General features: G+C 30.7%; 2 protein-coding genes and 1 long non-coding RNA gene across 3 annotated transcripts; 2 read left to right on the top strand and 1 right to left on the bottom strand.

The window, feature by feature from the left end:
- Window positions 1-6,711: 6,711 nt before the first annotated feature.
- LOC101215251 (S-adenosylmethionine synthase 2) lies at window positions 6,712-9,104 on the top strand. The gene is made up of 2 exons (XM_004153652.3): window positions 6,712-6,868; window positions 7,681-9,104. The coding sequence occupies exon 2, from the start codon at window positions 7,683-7,685 to the stop codon at window positions 8,868-8,870; it is 1,188 nt and encodes a 395-aa protein (XP_004153700.2). The 5' UTR covers window positions 6,712-6,868; window positions 7,681-7,682; the 3' UTR covers window positions 8,871-9,104.
- A 2,695-nt stretch (window positions 9,105-11,799) lies between these two features.
- Window positions 11,800-17,105, top strand: LOC101215263 (probable receptor-like protein kinase At2g47060). The gene is made up of 9 exons (XM_031888355.1): window positions 11,800-12,114; window positions 12,214-12,302; window positions 12,770-12,881; window positions 13,222-13,472; window positions 13,554-13,680; window positions 13,889-14,162; window positions 15,089-15,221; window positions 15,327-15,413; window positions 16,745-17,105. Exons 3-9 carry the CDS (start codon window positions 12,797-12,799, stop codon window positions 16,853-16,855), a joined length of 1,068 nt encoding a protein of 355 aa, XP_031744215.1. The 5' UTR covers window positions 11,800-12,114; window positions 12,214-12,302; window positions 12,770-12,796; the 3' UTR covers window positions 16,856-17,105.
- A 3,670-nt stretch (window positions 17,106-20,775) lies between these two features.
- On the bottom strand, window positions 20,776-21,549 carry LOC105436181. Its single transcript, XR_970121.2, has 2 exons — window positions 21,175-21,549; window positions 20,776-21,099 (listed from the first exon to the last, which is right to left on the bottom strand). It is a non-coding gene; the product is annotated as an uncharacterized LOC105436181 (long non-coding RNA).
- Between the last annotated feature and the right edge of the window lie 1,086 nt (window positions 21,550-22,635).

Genomic DNA, 22,635 nt, shown 5'->3' on the forward strand with positions numbered 1-22,635 from the left:
CAATCGTATGTAACAAAATTTTAGATATCGATCACAAAATTAAGAGAGGTCTGAAATTTTTTAATTACATTTTGTGATATTGTTTGAACAATTTAGTTGTTTAAAATAATATTTGTTTAGGTTAGAAAATAAAAATAATAATTAGTAGTAGGGGAGTGAGGAGTTGGCGAGTAGTGTCGGTGGAGATCTAAAAGAAATGAATGTCGAAATGTCGGCAAAAGGAAGCTTTACAGATCATTACGATCGTGCCGATAACATCACCACAACCCATGCACGTCACTCTCACTTCTCCATTTCCCACTCTTTTCTTTTCTTTTCTTTTCTCCTTTCTCAATTATATTCATTCTTAATTACCAATCATTTTTTATTTTCATTTCTAAAATAAAACCATTTCTCCCCTTCTACATTCATGTCTCAAAACTATGAGTTGTTCTTTTATATAAACAAAATTAATTGGTTGAAAATGTGTAAGTAAGTTTTTAGGGATTTAATTTTGCATCTATCTAAGGCATTTAAGTTATTTGTGAGTTGTAAAATTTAAAAAAAAAATTAAAAGAAAAAGAAAAAGGAAATAATGCATGTGATGAAGGGTCAAACTTATAGATGTTTGTTGGGGTATTTGTGAAGTGAAAGACCAAAAATCATAATAATAAGACAATTTTCATACACTTTTGCCAACCAAATGATAGATGGCAAACCTAAACGATGCCGCGTTGAAAGAGAAAATAATCAACTTTATTTATTTGCCCCCAAATAAGGTGCTTACAAAATATCTTTCTTTCTCTTTTTCTTAAATGTTAAAACCGCTCACATCAAATCAACTAATGCCTAGACCAACTAATACCTCGACCAGAGATCACGGATTCATTTTTTTCGTTTTCAAATATGGTATTACAATACATTTGAGAAGGTAAAACTAAGAATAGTATTGTTTAAACAAAAAGCTTAATAAATATGATGTTAGTTAGTTAGGTTAAAGAGTACACTTTATTAGGCATCCATCGTTATAACTTGATTAGCCTTCCAATTTTAATAGCTACCAATTTAGTTTTAACTCGATAGATATGGTTTGTTTGAATAACTCAACCGAAGTTTGAAAAGAAAATTTTCATCAAAGAAAACTGAACCAAAATATAGTAAAATTTCATGTATTTATATCACAGAAAATCACCGATACACTTTTATAAAATCTAAAATTTTGCTATATTTGATAAATTGTTTCAATGGTTTTATCATTTACAATAAAAATACATGTGTTTGACAACTTATTCTAAAAACGTGCTTTTAAGTACAAATTTGTTTGATTTGCTATATACTAAAAACGCTTTTATTAATTTTAAATTGCAATAAAAAAAATAGTCATATGGGAATAGTAGTTGAAAGTGGCCAATTGACCATAAAACAATCGCCAAAGACCATAGTCCATTGATTAAAAAGTGTTTACATGCGATAAAAATATATTACAATTTAGTTGGGTACGACAAATATAATATCTCATTCTAAATTAAAAGTAAAGATTAGTTTTTACATTAAAAAATGGGTAGGAGGTAAGCTAAAGTGGTTTTAATATATTTGTTAATGACTTTGTTCACATGCTTATTGTTTTGTAATGCATGTACTTTTTAGAGATGAGATGAGACAAAGAAACACCTAATAATTGGAACTAAATGAGAATGAAAAATAAAATACATCAATGTGTAAGTTTTTACATTTTTAGAATTGTTTTGAAAACATTAAGGCTTTTCAATTCCACCTAAAATTAGTATTAAAAATCCACAATTTTAAATGAATAACAACTACTTTTGTTTAATTAAATTATACTAAATAGGAAAAGTTTCACTTCACTCTCTCATTTTGCAAATTGTCTTTAAATAAGATGAAAATTGTTAATGTGTGATGACATCATTTAATTTGCAACAAGTAAATAAAATATTGATTAGGTAATTCATATCAACCATATCTTTCAATATTAAATAATACAATATAGCAACATTAATAGTCTGTATAATGATCGTAATTAAATCACATATATAAGTGCTTTCTGACCTTTACACATCATTTTCCATATTTCATTTTCACGAAAAAACATAAAGCTTTTAACAAATTTAAACATTAGTGGTATTTTTAGAACAAATTCCAAAATAAAAAATAATTTAACTCAAAATTTAATGATACAATTGAAAAAATCTTAAAATTTAGAAACATTTTTAAGAAGAATTATTGTAAAATATCTAGATAAATTTTTTTGCTATATACACTTATTTTTAACATAAATAGTTATCCATTTCAAACACGTTTTAAAAAATTTCATAAGGAAAAAAAGAAATAACGTTAAAGTCTCTTTAATATACATACGTATCTATATTATTGATTTATAAGAAGACAAGTTAGTGTGGGCAACCTTCCAAACAAACATAAAGAGCTCTCATTTCATTATTTCACCATGATCTTTTCATCAAACTCCTAAAAAATTGACATGTCTCATTATCAACGTTTCTTTCTTATCAGTTCACCCCAAATTGATTTTAATTTTGCTTCCTTCCTATTTTGAAATTCTTGGTTTTATCCTTTTATTTTTCTTCCTTGGTATTTTGACCATGGAAATATGGTTTTTTCTTAAATTATATTTTTTTTAAAGTAAAGAATTACTCAAAATCAGAACATTCTTTTCTTTTTCATTTTGAACAAAGAGACGTCATCTTTTATAATTTATTTAAAACGTTTCCTCAATTTTTTGTGTCCATATTCATAAATCCCCGCAGCCCCACAACTTTCTCATCGGACAATCGGACCCGCCTCTGTAGTCTCCGTCGCACCGACGGCCGGGACAACTTCTTGGCGGCGGTCACCGGTCAGCCCAACCGTTTTCAACGGCTTCATTTTTGTTAAAATCTGATTTTGGTTTGGGATTGTTTTTCCAAGGCCAAAAAGAAAATATTATATAATAATCTTAATTGTTTTATGGATGTTTGGTTAAATTATTTTTCTTTTTGTAAAATCACTTTTAAGTTTTAATTTGTTTAAACCTAATATTGATTTAATTGGGAACTTTGTGTCATATCTTGGGTGGTGGGAACCGCAGCGCACCTATCTTGGTCCCAAACAAACCCCAACCACCTCATTCCTCCCTTTTCTTTATATCAATGTTCCACGTGACAATAATCACTATACCATTCTTTAGAAATCAATTTTTTTAAAAAAAAAACTTAGAGTGCGTTGGTTGAGATTATAGAGTGTTTAATTTTGCCAAAAAAAACTATTTTAAAGAAAATGATAGTATTTGACAAATTAAAATAATATATTTTCTATCTTTAAAAACCAAATTCTATTTAAATCTTAAACTCATTTCTCACAAAGTGTTTAAAATAAATGTATTATTGAAAAATATTTTTTTAATTCAATTCAAACGTCGGTAAAAGATTTAATTTATTTTTTTTAATTAAACACTTAAAATTATTCTAAATATATTCGTAAATATTTATTCATCTATTAAATTAACTTATTAAATGAGTTGAATTTACTTGAAATTTTATCCAGTATTTAACTTATTAAATGAGTTGAATTTACTTGAAATTTTATCCAGCACTCAAAGGTTGAATATGTTTTTAAATCATTTTGTTTTGTTTTATTTAAAAAACTAAACATGTATTATTATTGCATTGCATGTGAATCTTTGTTAAGTTCATGCATGTAATAGCTTTTGTCATTTTCTTGTATAGATGGTAAATGGTTTCTTTTTTTTCTAATTTTGAAAAAAAAAACTCCTTCTCGTTTTGTGAAAAAATGAATTGTTATAATGTATAAAATAAAATTTAAACTCAATTTAAAAACTATCACTATATATATAAAAAGATGGAGGACATTCTCGATAGGGATTCGATTTTCCAATAATATAAATATTCGTTCCTAAATACACAAGGATGACACTATTTTCTCCATAAAGGTTAGAATGAAGACTTTCCTGACTCCAGTATGCCACATCAACCCCAATTATAGGAGAATTTAAATATATGATATTTTGGTGAACAATATATATCTTAATCAATTGAATTATAATGTTTTAAAGTTGCAACAGTGTATGAGAAAATAATTAACTTTTCCATAAAGTTCATACATTATACTGTAGGTCAATACTTTTACTTCATTTGATCACATGATGTTTATAGGAGGATTTTTCCTTTACAATCACAGGTGAAATCAGTTTTAATTTGTTTTGAATTATATTATGGATACGTGGTATTAAACTTATGATCAAAATTTAATTAGGTAACATCACATCACACTTTATCTCAACTTGAGGGTATATTATTCTAAGCCACACAAGTAATTTCTTTAAGAGGCAAAATGTGATAACAATATCCTAATCTAATTCCACCATGAAATAAAATAATATAATAGAAAAACTTGAGGTTATGTCACGTGTCAAACCCTATGGTTAAAAGTTTGGTTATGATGATTTTCAACATTCCTTTTGAAAGGAAAGGAAAAGAAAAGGAAATTTGATGTAATGCAACCTTGGTTGGTGACCAAAAATTACTTCATCTTCACTTACCTTTAAATAATGAATTTGGAATTCTTACTGCAAACTTGGGTTGGTGATGATAGCAACATTTTAAGTGAAGTTTTATTTTTTAAAAAAAAAAAACTAAGTAAATTTTATAATAAAATTTAATTATAGATTTATTAGGTAAAAGTTAAATCGTATTAAAATTTTATCTTAGAAACAACGAGATCTAAAGAGAATTGAAATGCATTCGTGGTGTTCGAGAGAAATAAATGTTACCGAGGTTAAAATAATAAATTTTCTATCTTTTCAAATTTTATATCTAATGTCATCATTTTATAACGATTTTGCTTTATATTAGATAAAAATATATTTAATTTAAGATTATTAAAGATTGTAAAATATGTTAAAAGTGTGTAAAATAATTTCAAAGTTCATAGGCTCGTGGACACATTTAAGAAAAGCCTACCAGTTTATTTAAAAATAAAATAAAAAGTCTATAAAACAAAAAATCAAAGTTAAGTATATAAAAATGAAGAAAAGAGCAAACACTTGAGAAAAGAGCTTAGAAAAGAAGCAAATCTTTAACGTCTTTCTTGATTTGGTGACACGCGTGAGTTTTGTTTTTCTAGTTCAAACAAAAATTCAACAAACATATACATTGAACAATGACAAATTTTGAAATTCTAAAACTTACCATAATAACAATACAAATTTACTTTCTTTTACTTTCTTTTACTTTCATTTCAGTTCTCAAGTTAGTAAAAGTATATCCACTTGGTTCAAAACTTTTCCAAATAAATTTAAAAGTTAATAATAATAATAATAATAAGGCATGGAGATGGTGGTGCGGTAACAATTTGCCTTAAAATGAGTGCGAGAAGGGAGGTGTTGAGTCGCACTCATGGCCGCGTGTTTCCAAGAAAACTCTCCCAATTTATCCTTTCACTTCAACCCAAATTTATTGTTGTGGTAAAAAATAAAGAATTCCAAATTTTCCTTTTTTCTCCTTTTGCTTTTTCAGATTTAAATTAGACGCGTAATAAAAGAACTTAAATAGCTATTGTCCAATCATCATCCACCACAAACTCTTTTGTATATCGCACATATCCCATCCAGATTCATCCTATTTTTATAATTCAATTTAAACATTTTCATCCTATACTTTTAAATTCTTTTTTTAATTTTATATACATTTAATATAAAATTCTACTAAAACTAAAAGAATTAAGATTCAACAAATTTTAAATTATATAAATCAAAAAGCGAGTTTAACCCATTTATTTAATTACCTTTTAAAATATATTCTATAAAATTAACTTGTGCAGGTTTATTTCGTGACCAAAGATTCAATTAAAAATTAATTTATACACAATTACAACTAATAATTTGATTTAAGCAAGATTTAAGTCACAAGAAATACTAAACCAATGCCAACCCAAGCTAAATACTTTAGACATTCATTTAGGTATTAGAGTTTATTAACTTTGACACCACACTTAAGCAACTTCAACAATATATTTCAACCAAATTAACGAGAAAGAGTTGTGAATGATAAACTATGTATTGAGATATATTTCATCTCTTTTTTAGTTAAGTATCTCGTAGATAATATCTAAAATATTTTCTACTTGTACCTAGATTTCTCGTTTACTTTTTCTTGTCATAAACCGTAAAAGATAGTAATTTTTTCTATGCTATAAATAATAAGTTTCAAAATGTTCAAATGGTTCATGTAAGCCAAGACATGTTCTTAAAAGCGACCCAAAAAAATTAAAAACAAAAAGCATTTATGAAATTCGAATTTAATCAAATCCTAAATATTTTTCACTAAAAAGATTGAACATAAATGGGATATTTTTGTTTTCAAACTGGCAAGCCAGCATGCAGCACGTTGTTGACGTGTCCTTCCACGTCGGATTCTATTTATATATTTTTACCACAGTAAAAAGAGAATAAAATTAAAGTCGTTGACTCTTCTTTAGCCGGAGAAGCGCGTGAAGCTGATGCCGGATACAAATCGGCAAAGCCCCGACACGTCATCAAAATAATAGTATCAAATATTGTCCCTTGGATCTCCCTTACCAACTCTATTTGAACGGTCACGATCTTCCACGTCCAACGTTCGGAAGAATCTTTTCGAAATTCCATGGCTATCCCTATAATCCTCCCTCTTGGCTCCCTAGGGCATCCCAACCGGTTATTCCGGTAGCCGGGAAGGTGGGTGGACACTATAAATACCTGCTTTGTTCATCTCGTAGTCCTTGTACCGTTGAGCTTCGCCTTCTAATTGAGCTCTGGTTCGGTTGGCGTTTTAGCTCGATTTCTTCCTCTATTTCAGATCTACGCTGCCGATTTCATCAGGTTTGCGAGCTCTGTTCCACCATTTTTCTTTTCGTCAATCTTTGTTTTCTCATTTCCTCCTTTCTTCGATTCTTTATGAATGGATTTAGGGGAATTTTCTCTTTTTTGTATTCTAGTGGTACTGGTAGATTTGTTTCAAGTTTGTTTCTCTTCTTCTGAGACATGAATTCTTCCAGATCTGACAGTTTCTTTTGAATTTTTCTTTCGGAATTAGTGAAGTATACTTCCATACTGTTTTGTGCTCTCTGAGATTCTGGATCTCGGGCGTTGGGGTTTTTTATTGGCTTTTGGTACCTATGTTTCGTTTGTCAGCTTGTATTTGTCATTGTTGAATCGTTCGATCCGGTTTGTAAGTAAAATAAATTTTGTGGGCGCACTTGTTTTCCACGGTTTTCGTCTTACGGTTTCATGATTCCCTAGATCTCTGGTTAGAGCTAGGTTTTTTGTTGGTAATTGGATTTAGTAGGGGACTGTCTCTGTGGTTCAATCGTAGATCCAGTCATCTTCTACATGAGTGTAGGACTCCTTAGGGCAGATCTTGTGTTTTCTAATTTTAATTTTGTTGCTTCCCTGCTTTTGAACCTGTTTGGTTGTTCAGATTCGTCGAGTCATTTCCATTTATTAAAAGTTTCTATAATTTTCTTTGAATCTTCTGAATCTGTGCTTGTATTACCCAGATTTCTATAATCCTATCTTGATTTCAAGTGTGTTGATATTTTCAAGCTTAAGCAATACTGATGTGACTAAAACTTAACTAATGGACTGAGTGTTTTTTTGTACGCGAACTAATATGGTGTTTTGTTATGTTTCAGAGATGGAGACCTTTCTATTTACCTCAGAATCCGTAAACGAGGGTCATCCCGACAAGCTCTGTGACCAGATCTCCGACGCGGTGCTTGACGCCTGCCTAGCTCAGGACCCCGACAGCAAGGTCGCATGTGAGACCTGCAGCAAGACCAACATGGTCATGGTCTTTGGAGAGATCACCACCAAGGCCAATGTGGACTATGAAAAGATTGTTCGAATGACACTGAACGCGCGAAACATTGGATTCATTTCCGACGATGTGGGTCTTGATGCTGACAACTGCAAGGTCCTGGTTAACATTGAGCAGCAGAGCCCAGATATCGCTCAGGGTGTTCACGGCCACTTCACAAAGCGCCCTGAGGAGATTGGCGCTGGTGACCAAGGGCACATGTTTGGCTATGCCACTGATGAAACCCCTGAATTGATGCCTCTTAGCCATGTCCTCGCCACCAAACTGGGTGCTCGCCTCACTGAAGTTAGAAAGAACGGCACCTGCCCCTGGTTGAGACCTGATGGCAAGACCCAAGTCACTGTTGAATACTACAACGACAATGGCGCCATGGTACCCGTCCGTGTCCACACAGTTCTGATCTCCACCCAACACGACGAAACCGTCACCAATGACGAAATCGCCACAGACCTCAAAGAGCATGTCATCAAGCCAATCATCCCCGAGAAGTACCTCGACGAGAAGACCATCTTCCACCTTAACCCTTCAGGCCGTTTTGTCATTGGTGGCCCTCATGGTGATGCAGGTCTTACGGGACGCAAGATCATCATCGACACCTACGGTGGTTGGGGAGCTCACGGTGGTGGTGCTTTCTCCGGAAAGGATCCCACCAAGGTCGACAGGAGTGGTGCCTACATTGTGAGACAGGCTGCTAAGAGCATTGTCGCCAGTGGGCTTGCACGTAGGTGCATTGTCCAAGTCTCTTACGCCATCGGTGTGCCAGAGCCACTATCCGTTTTCGTCGATACATACAAAACCGGGAAGATCCCCGACAAGGAAATCCTGGAAATCGTGAAGGAGAACTTCGACTTCAGGCCAGGAATGATCACCATCAACCTTGATCTAAAGAGGGGTGGCAATGGCAGATTCTTGAAGACTGCAGCATATGGACACTTCGGAAGGGACGACCCAGATTTCACCTGGGAAACTATCAAGCCACTCGAGTGGGAGAAGCCTCAATCTTAAATGGATAGCGGATTCGTTTGGTGGTCTCTAATTCCTTACAATTCAATATCTGGGGATTGTTGTTACTTCATGATGAATGATTTTCGTGTTATCTTTTTTCTTTTTTCTGCTGCTTTATGTTCTCCAAAGCAAATTATATTCGTTCTATTTCCTTTTCCTAGTTTAAATCTTCTTGTAATATTTTTAATATTCTAAATACTATCAATGGAATGAAAAATCATTTTGTTAAAAGCCTTTTTCTCCCTTCCATTCTTTCATCTTTATTTAATGATTTTGAGTTGATGATGTTTACACATTATGCTATAATCTTGCGGATGAAATGGGGTTTTAATATTTGATCAATTTCTTATCCTAAAGTGAGTAAATGACCCCTACTTGCTTAACTCACCTAATCGTAAACCTAACCATCAAATTAAAACATTTAATATAATTAAAGTTGATTACCTCTCACTAAATTGTTAATGATTGGTACAAATCCTTCTACCGTAGTTAAAGTGTCATTACTTGCTTACGTGTTTAACATTTTGTTTTTGTCTAAGAATGTCAAACGTGCATGTTCCTCTTCAATAAATTACATGTGGAATGAGGTTAGGATATATTAGCTCAAATTGGCCAATGTCCATCTTTAATTATCAAATTAGACTGTAATAAGATGGGAATTTAAACCTCAATTGGAAACCCCAATGGGACCAAAAACCATTTGTTAAATAAAATAGCCTACAAAATGATTAGTTATTAGTTACTAAAAATGCTGTGGCTCTCAAAATCCTCTTTTTAAGTCAAAGCAAACTTTGGCCAATGAGACATTTACAAATAAAAGCTTAGTCAATTGGACTTCCTTCCATTTTGAACATTCCTTTTTGTAGGGACCAAAAATGAGAAACAAACTCTGATTTTGGATATTATATAATAAGTTGAATAATAAATTAAAAATAAAAGAGATTTCTATAAGAAAACTCTCATAAACCTAAGTTTTGATGTCAATATGTGCATAATCATTTGAAATATTTTCCTAATCATTTGAAATAATTATATAATATTTAAAATTAGATAGACAGTTTTTGCAAAAATAATTGTATAGAAAATTTGATAATTCCTAGAAGTTGTTTTTTAGGACAATTTTTTTTTAAAAAAAATAAATTAAAATATTTATCAACTGTAGTATCAATCCTTATTATTGATAGAATATAAAAACTTTTGTCATATTGTAAATATTTTGTCAAATTTAATATTTTTAAAATTTTTTCTTTTTTCTTATTTAAAATGACATATAACTATTTAAAATAATAATAATACATTTATTTAAATAATTTTTAAATTCTTTTAAAAAAATTAGAAGACTAGAATAACCTATTCCAAAAATGTAAATGACTTCGTGAAATTATATCTATACTTTCAAATATTACGAGTAATGTACGTGACATCTCTATTTTCCTCTGGATGAATCCTTAGAATTATTACCTTTGCTTAGCATTTAAGACTGTGGATAGTAGAATCTGTAATATGTGTGATTGAATTATTTCTTTCTAATGTATTTTTGACAAAGATGATATCCAGAGGATGTGTAAATTGGTGATATTTCCTATAATGCTCTTTTTGGTTAATTTCATCTCCCTTCTTTTTCTTTTAAGTCTCACAATATTTTATCAAAACACACCTTGATAGATGATTCAAATTTATAAGTTTAAAATATATAAATTTATAAGTTCTTTAATTTCTTACCATATTTATAATATAACAAAGTAAAGCATTAGCTATGTTTGTAACTTTTGTTAAAATTTTACACCACAATTATTAGATGAATTTATCACGGATATTTTTGTACGTCTATAAAGTATTTTTGGGCGTTCAATGAGCTTTTTGGACCATTTCTATGAATGATACTCTTTTTTTCTATTTTTACATTTTCCTACATTTATGGGTATGGGAATTGGTATGAATAGTAAAAAAGGAATAAGTTCGATAAAATTTAGGGAAATTTTTAAAAATTGTAGATTTTATAAAATACTTACGGCCTATATCAAATTCTATCACGAACACTATCACTCATAATCCAAATTTTGTTATAATTTGTAAATATTTTAATTTATTTTGTTACTTTTAAAAATGTTCGTAAAATGTAAAAAGTTTCAATATTTGTTTATTTTTTTAAATAATCTCTAAATGGGTTGGTGTATTCCTTATTATTCCTAAATCTAACCCCTCAAAATGTCACCCGCCCTTACAATTACCCTTTATTTTTCTTCACACACCATCTCTGTTAAGATTTAGATATGGGCCGGCTCGCTGGACCCCGTTGGGCCAAAGGGCCCATATCACAAACCATTTTAATCCAAAATTAATTGACCTAAAAATCTTGCTATGAGTCATTTTAACTGTCTCTAAAAATTCATATAAGAATATAATTTTAAAATCAAATATATCATAACCTATCGATTTAACTTTATTTAATAAAGTCAAAGATAAATGTATCAATATCAAATTTAGAAATTACAAAATACATTATTGTAAATGATTTGTCTTTATCATTTAATTTGACCTACATTCTTAAAACCAATATAACTATTGATTATCATCCATAATATATCATCAACTCCAAATTTAGAATATTCCTTTATTATTATTATTTTCAGCTTAACAGCAATTTTGACATTAATCAAACTATTAAAATATGCCATGAAGTAATAAGATATTAATTCCATGTGAAACGACTTGTCGTTTTTCCAATATCTTGGTCAACTACAGCTCTCCCATCAATACCATTCCGCCACGTCATACATCAACTTGCCACCTTCCGAAATCATTCTCAGCCGTCCATCTTTTCGATCTTGACGGTCAAAATACTGAACAAAGATCAACGGCTGCGATTTGAAATTGCAGTGGAGGCTCAATTTTTTTAATCCACGAATCGTTGCCCCCAAAGTTCTCTTCACTTGCAGTTACTGCTTGGAATAAATGGATGAATATGAAACGTAATGCTCTGTCTCAATGCGTATTACAAACGGAAGACGAAGGTCGCCGGCGAAAATTGATCGGAAGTAGGAGACGACTGGCGAAGTTCAACGAGGTCAAGTCAAAGAAAGCTCGACGACTTCGTTCTACCAAGCAGTCGCCTGCTTCGAGGTTTCGCTTTTGTATGTATATATATTTTATTATAGCCTCCGTTCTGAACGCGAGCGACCTGTCATTACTCTGACTGAAGCATTGAGGACTTGTTTCTGTGGAATTTCATATCTGATCAACGGTATGAATCGGTTTCTTCTCATTTTTACTAGCTACCTGTTGAATTGCTGATGCTTTCTCTCTTTAAATGTTAAAGAACATGCATGATTTTGATGTGCAGTGTATTGCTTTACTAGGTCCGCTAAATTAAGCTCAATTTGCTGTCAGTGCGGATTTCGGAGTTTTAGCTTTTGAATTGTGATCGACGAGGTGATTTATCGCCTTCTTTTTCGTTAGTTTGTTATACTAATCTTCTTGATAACGATTTTTTTCCTGAGAACTGCATGTACGTGCGGCTTTTTATCGGATCGTTTTCTTTTTTATTGGTTTGTTTTACTCGTTCGTTTGATGTAACTAGAGACATTTTTCGAAATCCAACCCAACGTTAATCAGTATTCTTGCGAGTCCTTGTTAATATTTGTTTAATTTCCGGTTCTCTAGTGTTTATTTGAATTCTTCATGTGAAGTTGAACACATTTCTGGTTAATACTTCCTGTTTGTAAGGCTGTTCATCATCTGTTCTAACAACGACATTTTTTCGTTTTCTGTAATGTCATTTAAGCAATATTGTCAGACGAAGAACATAAAGTAATTAGTTGTTCTAACGACTATTTTTGCACTTGGAGATGGACAAAGATTTCCAATAATTTTTATTAACTTACTAATTTTGGCATCAGTTGGCGCATCTGTGAACAAAGAAAACGATGGGATGCTTTGGTTGCTGCGAAGAAGATGCTATCCAGAAGGCTGCTGATAATAGCAACACGTACCAAGTAAAAACATCAGCAGGTAATCGTAGTACGGCACTAAATTTCAACCGTACTGAGAGTCATATATTCTCATATCGTAATTCATAAACGCATTGAATGGAATCAACAGGAGCTGCTGGTCTGAACACGGATTTATGTTATGTGTGAAATATTATCACTATGATTTTTAGATGCTCTAGGGAGGCCTTATCTCTATGTCATTTAATGCGACTGTGATATGTGTTTGATTCTTTTTTAACTGTCTTGTTGTGTTCTGTACTTCTGTATAAAATTGAGGATCCTCTAATGTCTCTGTTCTTGTCTCTTTTAAGTGGAATAGGATTTATCAAAATATTAAAAGGTAAACCTCTGTCATGTAGGAACTGATGAAAGCTATCACAAACGGCAAACTGCACCTAAAAGTCCTCCAATAGTGAAAATCCAGCCCATTGAAGTCCCTGCCATATCATTTGAGGAACTAAAGGAGGTAACCAAAAATTTTGATGCCGACTGTCTGATTGGAGAGGGTTCCTACGGTAGAGTATACTATGGGGTATTTACAAGTGGGCAGACTGTGGGAATTAAAAAGTTGGATGCCAGCAAACAGTCAGATGATGAATTCTTATCTCAGGTTCTTTTTACTACACTAATTTAAGTTGTAGTGTAAAATTAGTTATCATTATATATATTGACTAATTGTTCAAACTAATAGGTCTCCATGGTTTCAAGACTAAAGCACGATAATTTTCTAAACTTGATTGGGTACTGTGTTGGTGGCAATTCTCGAATTCTTGCATATGAGTATGCTTCAAATGGATCTCTTCACGACATTTTACATGGTACATGCGATCAACGTTAGATCGTTGAGTTGTTGAATGCATGATCTTTTTTTGTTATTTTCTTGCATTGTTCCTCAAAAAGAAGGCAAGATGGGTTGCTTGCCCATGCAATCTGATCGAGCAATTCGAGTTTGCATACCCTATGCAGTTGTATTTGATTAATGCTTTGAAGGCTGATTGATATTATCATGACATGTGTCCAATGCAGGGAGGAAAGGAGTCAAAGGATCACAACCCGGCCCTGTTCTTTCCTGGGCACAAAGAGTAAAAATTGCTGTAGGTGCTGCAAAGGGGTTGGAGTATTTGCACGAAAAGGTCGATCCTCATATCACCCATCGTGACATAAAATCCAGCAACGTACTAATATTTGATGATGATTTGGCAAAAATTGCTGACTTTGATTTGTCAAACCAAGCCCCTGATATGGCTGCACGGCTTCACTCCACCCGTGTTCTTGGAACCTTTGGCTATCATGCTCCCGAGTAAGTTGATTTGATTCTAATGTTATTTCATATACTTCAGTGTGAGTTTCACTTTTCTGCATTTAATCCCACGCTTGAAACTGGCATATTGAAATTAAAGATGCTTACTGCTTAGATGTTCTCCCATATCTAGACTATTTTAGCCCATTCAAGCACTAGGTTAATGGGCTCTCTGTAAACGAATACACACAAAAGGTACAGCTAACAACTAGGAAACAGAGACAAGGGCCTAGTGGTTGGGTCAACTTACTGATCATGGCCCACTTGGCCTGGCCACTGTAAAAACCACTCTGGTTCATTGATGCACCAAAGAATTCACATATGGTACCTTAATAAAGATTGTGAATTAACCGAGAAGAAAAAGTTCTCTTAACTAGCTCTAGCCGCTAGTTGTAGTATTTTTCTTTTACATCAAGACAGCCAACTCCCAAGCTATTGCCGGTTCAACTAATGAGGAGAATTAGGATAATCAGTAGATTTTAGGTAACATTTAGTTTAGTGGCTAATTTGGATTAATTAGTTGTTTTTTGTATTTGCTTGTCTATAATTAGCTAATTTAGGCTGTAATAGAGAGCTTTTGAACATCATTTGAACTATCACTTTATTCTTGGGGAGTGTTCTCTCATCTTCATAACGAGTCTGGCTTACGAATTTGGCTTAGACCTTTTCTGTTGTATCATATCCTAGATATAAAATAACACAACTCAACAGACTTCATGAGTAACTAAGAGAAGATTCTTGAGAAAAATAAAACTGCAGAAGATTTTGAACACATGAATATATTATTGTTGATATAATAAAAAGTTGCAGGTTCCTTCTCTATAATTAATTCTCCAAGTTTGAATGTAAGACATCACTACATAGTCATAATATAGCATTATCAATAAGCTAAATATGTGGGTGGCTTCCCAATTTGAAAATTACAGATACGCAATGACTGGACAATTGAATTCCAAGAGTGATGTGTACAGCTTTGGCGTTGTCCTGCTTGAACTTTTGACAGGAAGAAAGCCAGTTGATCATACATTACCTCGAGGACAGCAAAGCCTCGTGACATGGGTATGTTTTTTACTTTTGTATGCTTATACTCTTCTGATCTTCCTCCCTTTATCTACCTAATTTCTGAGCAGCTTGAGACTTTGAAATGTTTTGAAACGTAATCAGGCCACGCCCAAACTTTGCGAAGACAAAGTTAAGCAGTGTGTTGATGCTAAACTTGGAAATGAGTACCCTCCTAAGTCAGTTGCTAAGGTACCCCATACGCATACTGTTATTTTCTTGCTTATGTTTGGTAATCATATCTCTCCTTTTTCTATCTCTCTCCTTACTTGTCTGTGTGAGATTCCCTTTCTTTTTTTCCTTTTTTTTTTTTTTTTTCTAGTTTTAGATAGAAATTGTATTAAACCAACATTTCTCTATCTAAGGGGAAGGGGGAACAGAGCCCGAAGAGGACATTTTCAATTACCTAGAGCCACAGAGTTTAAATCTTTACCAACAATTTGAAAATTGAAAAGAGAAATAAGAAAAACTGTTTGCTACAAAACCGATAAGAATTATGAAATACGAAAGGACCCCACATCACTGAGAATGTAATTGATTCCTCATTCTCATCACGATGTGGGTGATGGATTTTAAAAGGAAGTACTTGAAAAGTTTTTTTTTTTTTTTTGAAAAACCATTTTTAGCACTTAAAATTAGTCCATAGATTTCACACCGACTCCATTTGGTAAATGGTAACCATTTTCTTCTATTTTTATTTTTGAAAAACTTAGTCCTATTCTTCTTCAATTTTTATTATGATTTTTTACGGTGGTTTTCATCTTTTCATCTCTCAAGTACAAGTGGAATTTTTAGCTAAATTTTAAATGAAAAACTAGCTTTTTAAAACTATTTCTTTCAAGTATTTCAAACTCAACTTTAAAATCCAACTAGCTACCATTGAGATTTGAATTTTAATTCAATTTGGTTTGGAGGCTTTAGCATTTTGATTTTTAATCTCCATTTTTATTATAATGTTCATTGATTAATTTAAAAGAACTATAGTTAATTAAATTTAACTATATTTTCATCACTGTCAAAATGAATTTATAATTCTCACTTCTTAATAAATTTAAGTTTATATGCCAAAAACGGAGGTGATTATTTAGGTTAAAAATGCTAAACTTAAAATTTAAACACCACAGTAAAACAAAACTCAAATCTTAACAATCTTAACAATAAAATTGAAACTCCTTGAGGAATGAATTCAAAAACTAATAACCAAGGGTGTAATCTAACATTTTGAAACTCAAGAGCCATATCGGAACTATACCAAAAATCTAAAAAGCCAAAAAAGTATGTGTATGAAAATAAAAAATCACATTCAATAGCTATAAGGAGACACATTATGTCGGCTTGAAAGAATAACTTTTTCTAAAAATGTATATGGGTCTCAATTTACAAAAACAGTCAATTATGAAGTTACATTACATTTTTGAAAACTTGGCCAGATCTTTTATAGAAAAAGGTAATAAAAGTGATATGTAAAAGCAAAGCTGAAGGGAGAAGCAGTTTCATTTTGCTTAGTGATTGTATTTTTACAGTTTGCAGCAGTGGCTGCATTATGCGTCCAATACGAAGCAGATTTCAGACCAAACATGAGTATTGTAGTCAAAGCTCTTCAACCACTCTTAAATGCCCGTCCTGGTCCTTGAGGTGAAACCACCAACTCTTAAAAATCTCTCTGTTTCTTTTCTTTTTTCTTTCCTGTGGATTCTTGTTTGTTACTACCTCTTGGGTCCACGTGCTGACACGTGACGTGAGGCTTCCAAATTATTACCCGGGTATTAAATTTTTCGTTGGTGGTGGGTGATCATCAATTTGTTTACAAAAACAGTGAGATACCACAATCATCATTTTTCATGTCATATATGAACGACGTGTCGTCGTTTCTTCTTCTTTTTCTCTCTCTCTCTCTCTTTTGGTTGGCCTCTCGTTTATGTGCTTCTTTTGCCTCTTCACCCACGTGCATGATGGCCCATTTTCTCCCAGAAAAAAAGAAGAAAGGGTAAAGTAAAGTTTTTAGCTTTTTCTATTCTATTATTTAGTTTTTCTTCTCTTTCTTTTTTAGCTTCACGGGCTGAGTGGCGAAAAACAACACTTTTTCCCTCTGACACACTGCACGTCCCCTTCTTTCTTTCTCTTTTTCGGTTTTGACCCTTCAAAATAAAGTTATAAATTAAAATTACATGTTTTCCTCCACAATTCTCAACTTTCTCGCTTGTATTCAGTAGCCTCTTGAATTTTAGTTACATCCTTGTAATTGTAGTTGTATTTTTAAACTTTTAAAATTAAAAATTGAGACTTGAATTTGTCATTAATTTTCAATTTTTCTTTAAAAGTAATTAAATTCACAATCAATTTTTAAAAACAAACACAAAAAAAAGAGAGTTTTTGAAAAAAAATGTAATTCTTTGAAATCTTATTAAAATCATGGTAGAAATAAACACATATTTAAAAAATAAAAATCCAAAAATGAAATAAACACTTTTTGGTTACAGCCCACCAAATTTGTAGCATAGTTTTGACCGAACTCTCTATTTCTTACTATAATTGTATTTGTTTACATTTTTTGATGACTTTTAGCCAAAAAGTAATTGGAAGTTATCAATAGTTGAATAATAAATGATCCATAATGAACTATCTTGATGTTAGGTTCTACACCGATAAAAGTGCTTTTTAAGTACTTCACTGTCAATGACTTATACTATATTTATTTAGGAATATGCCCTTAGCATGTCAAATGCCATTTTTTTATATATGGTCCAAAGTACTTCCACTTAATATTACCATGTTTTTAAATAAATGAGGAGTAATTTTCTAACAACTTGTTTGTAAATCATTTTTAAAATTCTAACGTCCACTTTAATTTCCACTTTTAATTACTCAAAATTACTTTAATATTTAATTTTAACATTTTTTTTCATTATACTAAAATTGTTAGGGATGATTAACAAAAGGGATTTTGAGTATTTTAGAATTATGTACTAAAATGCCTGTTTGGAGCAATGTTTGTGAAACAGTTAAACATAAGAAGTGCCTTTTCTTTTAAAGCACTTTGGGGAGGGTAGAGTAAAGAGTTCATCATCAAAGTAACGGTTTTTTTTAAAGATTTTCTTATTAAAGTAATTATTGTTGAAATGTGTCTTTGTGGACCAAAAAGTACTTTTTCTAACAAAATTATGCGTTCTTTTGTTTAAATAAAAAAAGTTATCAAATTGTTGTGTGTTCATAAAAGTAACACTTTTGGGTGAAAAGTACTTTTAGGATTAACAATGATTACAGATACCTATAAATCAAGGATTTTATAAGAATCTTTTTATTTAAATATTCTAGTGATGAAATTTAATTAGAAAAATATGGCAGTTCTCAGGGTATTTGAACTTGATAGCACATTTTTCATTCATTTGGCAACATGATACGAATTTAACATATTTTCAAATTTTTAAATAAATGTAGATATATATATATATATATATATATAAGTACTTTGTAAACAACAAATTAAGTATTATTTCTTCTAAGAGTAGTTAAGTTTTAAAGTCATATTATTGATTATCTAATTGTAGCCTCCATTATTCTAATATAAAGTTATGTCCATGTGGAATTTGAAAATGAGAGAGCCCACCACAAAAATTGTAAAATGAGAAAGATTCGATATTGTATGGGAAAATAGGTGTGATTTAATATGATGACAATCAATTTGGTAGTTCTAATTAATTAACATTCACTATACAAAAAAATTAATTACATGTTCTCGAGTTCTTGTTTGAGAGAACGATTTCGTTACTATCAAAGTAAAATTAGTTTGAATCTTTCACTCAATTATGATTGTAATTAAAGAATAATCAATTATGATTGTAATTAAAGAATAATTATTGATTTTAAATAATGATAAACTAATTATACTTAGCTAATCTATGTAGACAATTAAGAATCTCATTCGTTTTGATAATCTCTTTTATGATTGCAATAATTTAATCACTTCAAAAATACGTAACTATATTAGTCTTTTTACTTTTACGTTTACAACAATTCAGTATATAAAAAAATATCAAAATGTGAGGTGGTTTTAACAATTTTGGGTTTGTAGCTTATAAATATATTTACCTAAACATTTATCAATCTACATTCATTTTAAATAGCATATTCATTATTGCTAAATCAACTTAAAATGCTTTAAGTGGAATGATTGGTAATAAATTTATTGCATAAATCAACATTTAAGTAAATAATAGAATATATAGACACAAAATTTGCATATACCACATCAAATTGGTAAAAGAAAAAAACAAAATTTGATGTCGAGCACAAAAATCGATATCAGTTACTATCACCGATGGTTGTTAATAATAAATGTTACTAATAATTATTATATGCACTAAAATGTAAACGTGGAACAATTCTTTTTTTTTTTTTACAAATTGACTATCAACATTTGTTATTTTAGCAAATATTTTAAAAATCGTAGTTCGTTTTTAGATCATTTTCTCGATAGAGTGCTATTTGCTATCATATTCCAATTGAAAACCTCATAAGTCACAATAATCAGTGTATATCCTTATTTGATCGACTAATATTCAAAATGGACCAATATTTATATGCCTAATTGAAATAAGAAAAAAAAACGCTCTAATTTCTACGAAAACTTTTGTTTCTTTTAATTGACTATTTGGATTGATACAAAATTATACAAGCTTTTTTTTTAAAGAAAAAAAGAAAATTAAAGGATTAAATCTAATAAATATAGATTTAAAATTGGAAAGTTAAATGAAAATGCAAAATGTAAAATAAAAGAAAGAAAATATGAAATTTATTTTATTAAAAGTAGTACACATAATATCTTCTCTGTATTGATAGGTAACATCATAGTGATATTCCTACTTTTTCTCATTTTCTTTCTTTCTTTTGTTTTATGTTTTTCCTCTCCATCTCTCAACTTTCCAATTTTGTTTCATTTTAGTTTTAGATTCTAAGAAATTCTATATTCTAAACTTTTCAATAATAACCATTTTATTTAATTTATTATTTTGCCACCCAATACTCATTCATAATACGTCAATCTATTGATGTGCAACGGTGACATTTGGATATTGAATCTATGGTCTTTATTTATTGTTTTAAGATCTATGATTATCTCGAGTTGTGAGGTTTCTCCTTTTTTATTAATAATATAATATATTTGTATAGCAAAATATGATGATATTTGAAGTCATGCCAATAATTGGATGAAAGAATTATCCTAAGACTTAAGATAGTTATCCTTTAAAAATTAATAGATTTGCTATAAATTTAAATAAATGTGTAGAAAACTGAAAAATAAATGACTCTATAGTTGAAGAATTGTCACAAAAAAAATTAACAAAATATTTGAGCAAAATTTGATGGTCTTTTCCTATTCTATTAATAATAAATATTAATAATCGATAGAATATATTAGGAGTAAGAAATAGACATTTAAAATTTTAAAAAGTATGTAAAAATTAGAATGAATTTAGGAGGACGGTAACGACACTTTCTTATCCTCTCTCCTCTCTCTCTTCCCCTCCACCTTTCATCCTCATTTTCATCTTCATTCATTGTTAGATTCTACCTTTCCACAAATATGTATGAAATTTTGCAAAAATAAACTACAAGAACTTCTCTTTTCGATCAAAATCGGAAAATCAAATCACTGAATATTCCAATACACATTATCCCAATTTTCTTACGCACAAATCTTAAATTCAATTCAATTTATGGCTAAATCTTCAAGTTTCATTATCTCCTTCTACCGCTTCATTCTCTTCATCTTCCACCTCCACCCTTCCCGTCGTTCTCATCATCAGATCGGTATGATTTCATAATAAACTCCGGGAAAATGAAATTCGCTAGCAAATACGCAATCAGTAGCACGCCGCTGTGCACAAATTACCCAAAACACAAATAAGAAATTTTAATTAGTTTATTCTGAGTAAGGAGAAATTCGGCTAACCTTATCGGGAGGAGGACTGAAATGTCGCCGGATTGCGACGGAGGAATAGTGCTGTTTCCAAGAATTAGAGAAGTTGGAAGAATTGAATTGGTCTTTATTGAACTGAAACGGTGGGTTATTTGTGGAGGAAGATAAATTTGGTGGAAGATGTGGAGATTATGTTGTGGTTGTCGTGGATTTGGTGATGGAAGAAGACGGAATTGAATGGAGGAGAAAATGGAATTCATAGTGAAAAGTGATTTTAGCGGCGGAGAGATGGAGAAATGATTGTTACGCCATTTTTAAGGGATTTCTGAACCTTGAGGAAGAAGATGAAGAGGAAAGGTGAGGAAGGGATGTGAAGTGAACGATTAGATAATCTTTCATCTTTATTTTTATTTTCTATTTTATTTAAAAAAATAGCAAATTTTACAAATAAAAATAAAATTTGTTCCCTTCAACGAAAAGTGGAATTGAGAGAAATCGTTTAACTATTGGTCAATAATGTTGAATAACTATATTTAAGTAAAGTTAGTTGTTTCCATAGATACCTTAGAGCTCTACCCCAGCTTTCTAATGTGACATATTCTATTAATTGATATAGCAATTAATTTGTAATATTTGTAAAATGTTACCAATATAACAAAAATTTAAATGCTATCATTATTTTATTATTATTAATTGTTAATATTACATAATTTATAGAAAATTTTGAAATTTTGGTATCTATAGTTCAAAATAAGTTAAACTTTAGACTTAGCCTTTTTAGCTTATAATTAGAATTTACCCAATAAGGTTTGATAAAATTTTATAGTAAATAAAAACTATTTAAGAGAATTTAACAATCCTAATTTAACACCACATGCTATATTTATATTTCTATTTAATATAATTATGCGTTTTTTAATTTTAAAACTCAAATTTCATATACATACATATTTTTAAATTTTGGAAAATTTAAAATGAAATTCGAAAATATAGTCATGCTACCAATACTTCTAAAATATAAAATTTTAAAAATTTGTTGAATAAAAAAAACTAAAAAAATTGAGTGTGCTATGATATATTTTTCTATATTATGTAAATAGTTTCAATTTTCTCTTTTCTTATATTTGAAAATGCTTAAAAAAATATACTAACTTGATACCATTGAATGAGTAGATTTTAATTGAATTGTCGAGCATACATTTATTGATAAATTAATTTGTTTAAGTTTGTTGTTTTTATATCGAGTGGGTCTACACAACGTGTATACCAATATTTGATAGGTAACATCACGCCGTATGACCCTATCCCTCCCTTACCCTTTCAAATTTCTCTCCCTCTCTTTTTCTTTCTATGTTTGTTTTCTTTTTCCTCTCTCTCTCTCTCAACTTTCACATTTATTTCATTCTCATTTTATTTTTTACAAAAGTTGTATAGTTGCCATCTAAATTTAATTCAATACTCATTCTGGCTATATGGATAATTTAAATATATATA

Source organism: Cucumis sativus, chromosome 7 (assembly GCF_000004075.3).
Source record: "Cucumis sativus cultivar 9930 chromosome 7, Cucumber_9930_V3, whole genome shotgun sequence".
Taxonomy (NCBI): domain Eukaryota; kingdom Viridiplantae; phylum Streptophyta; class Magnoliopsida; order Cucurbitales; family Cucurbitaceae; genus Cucumis; species Cucumis sativus.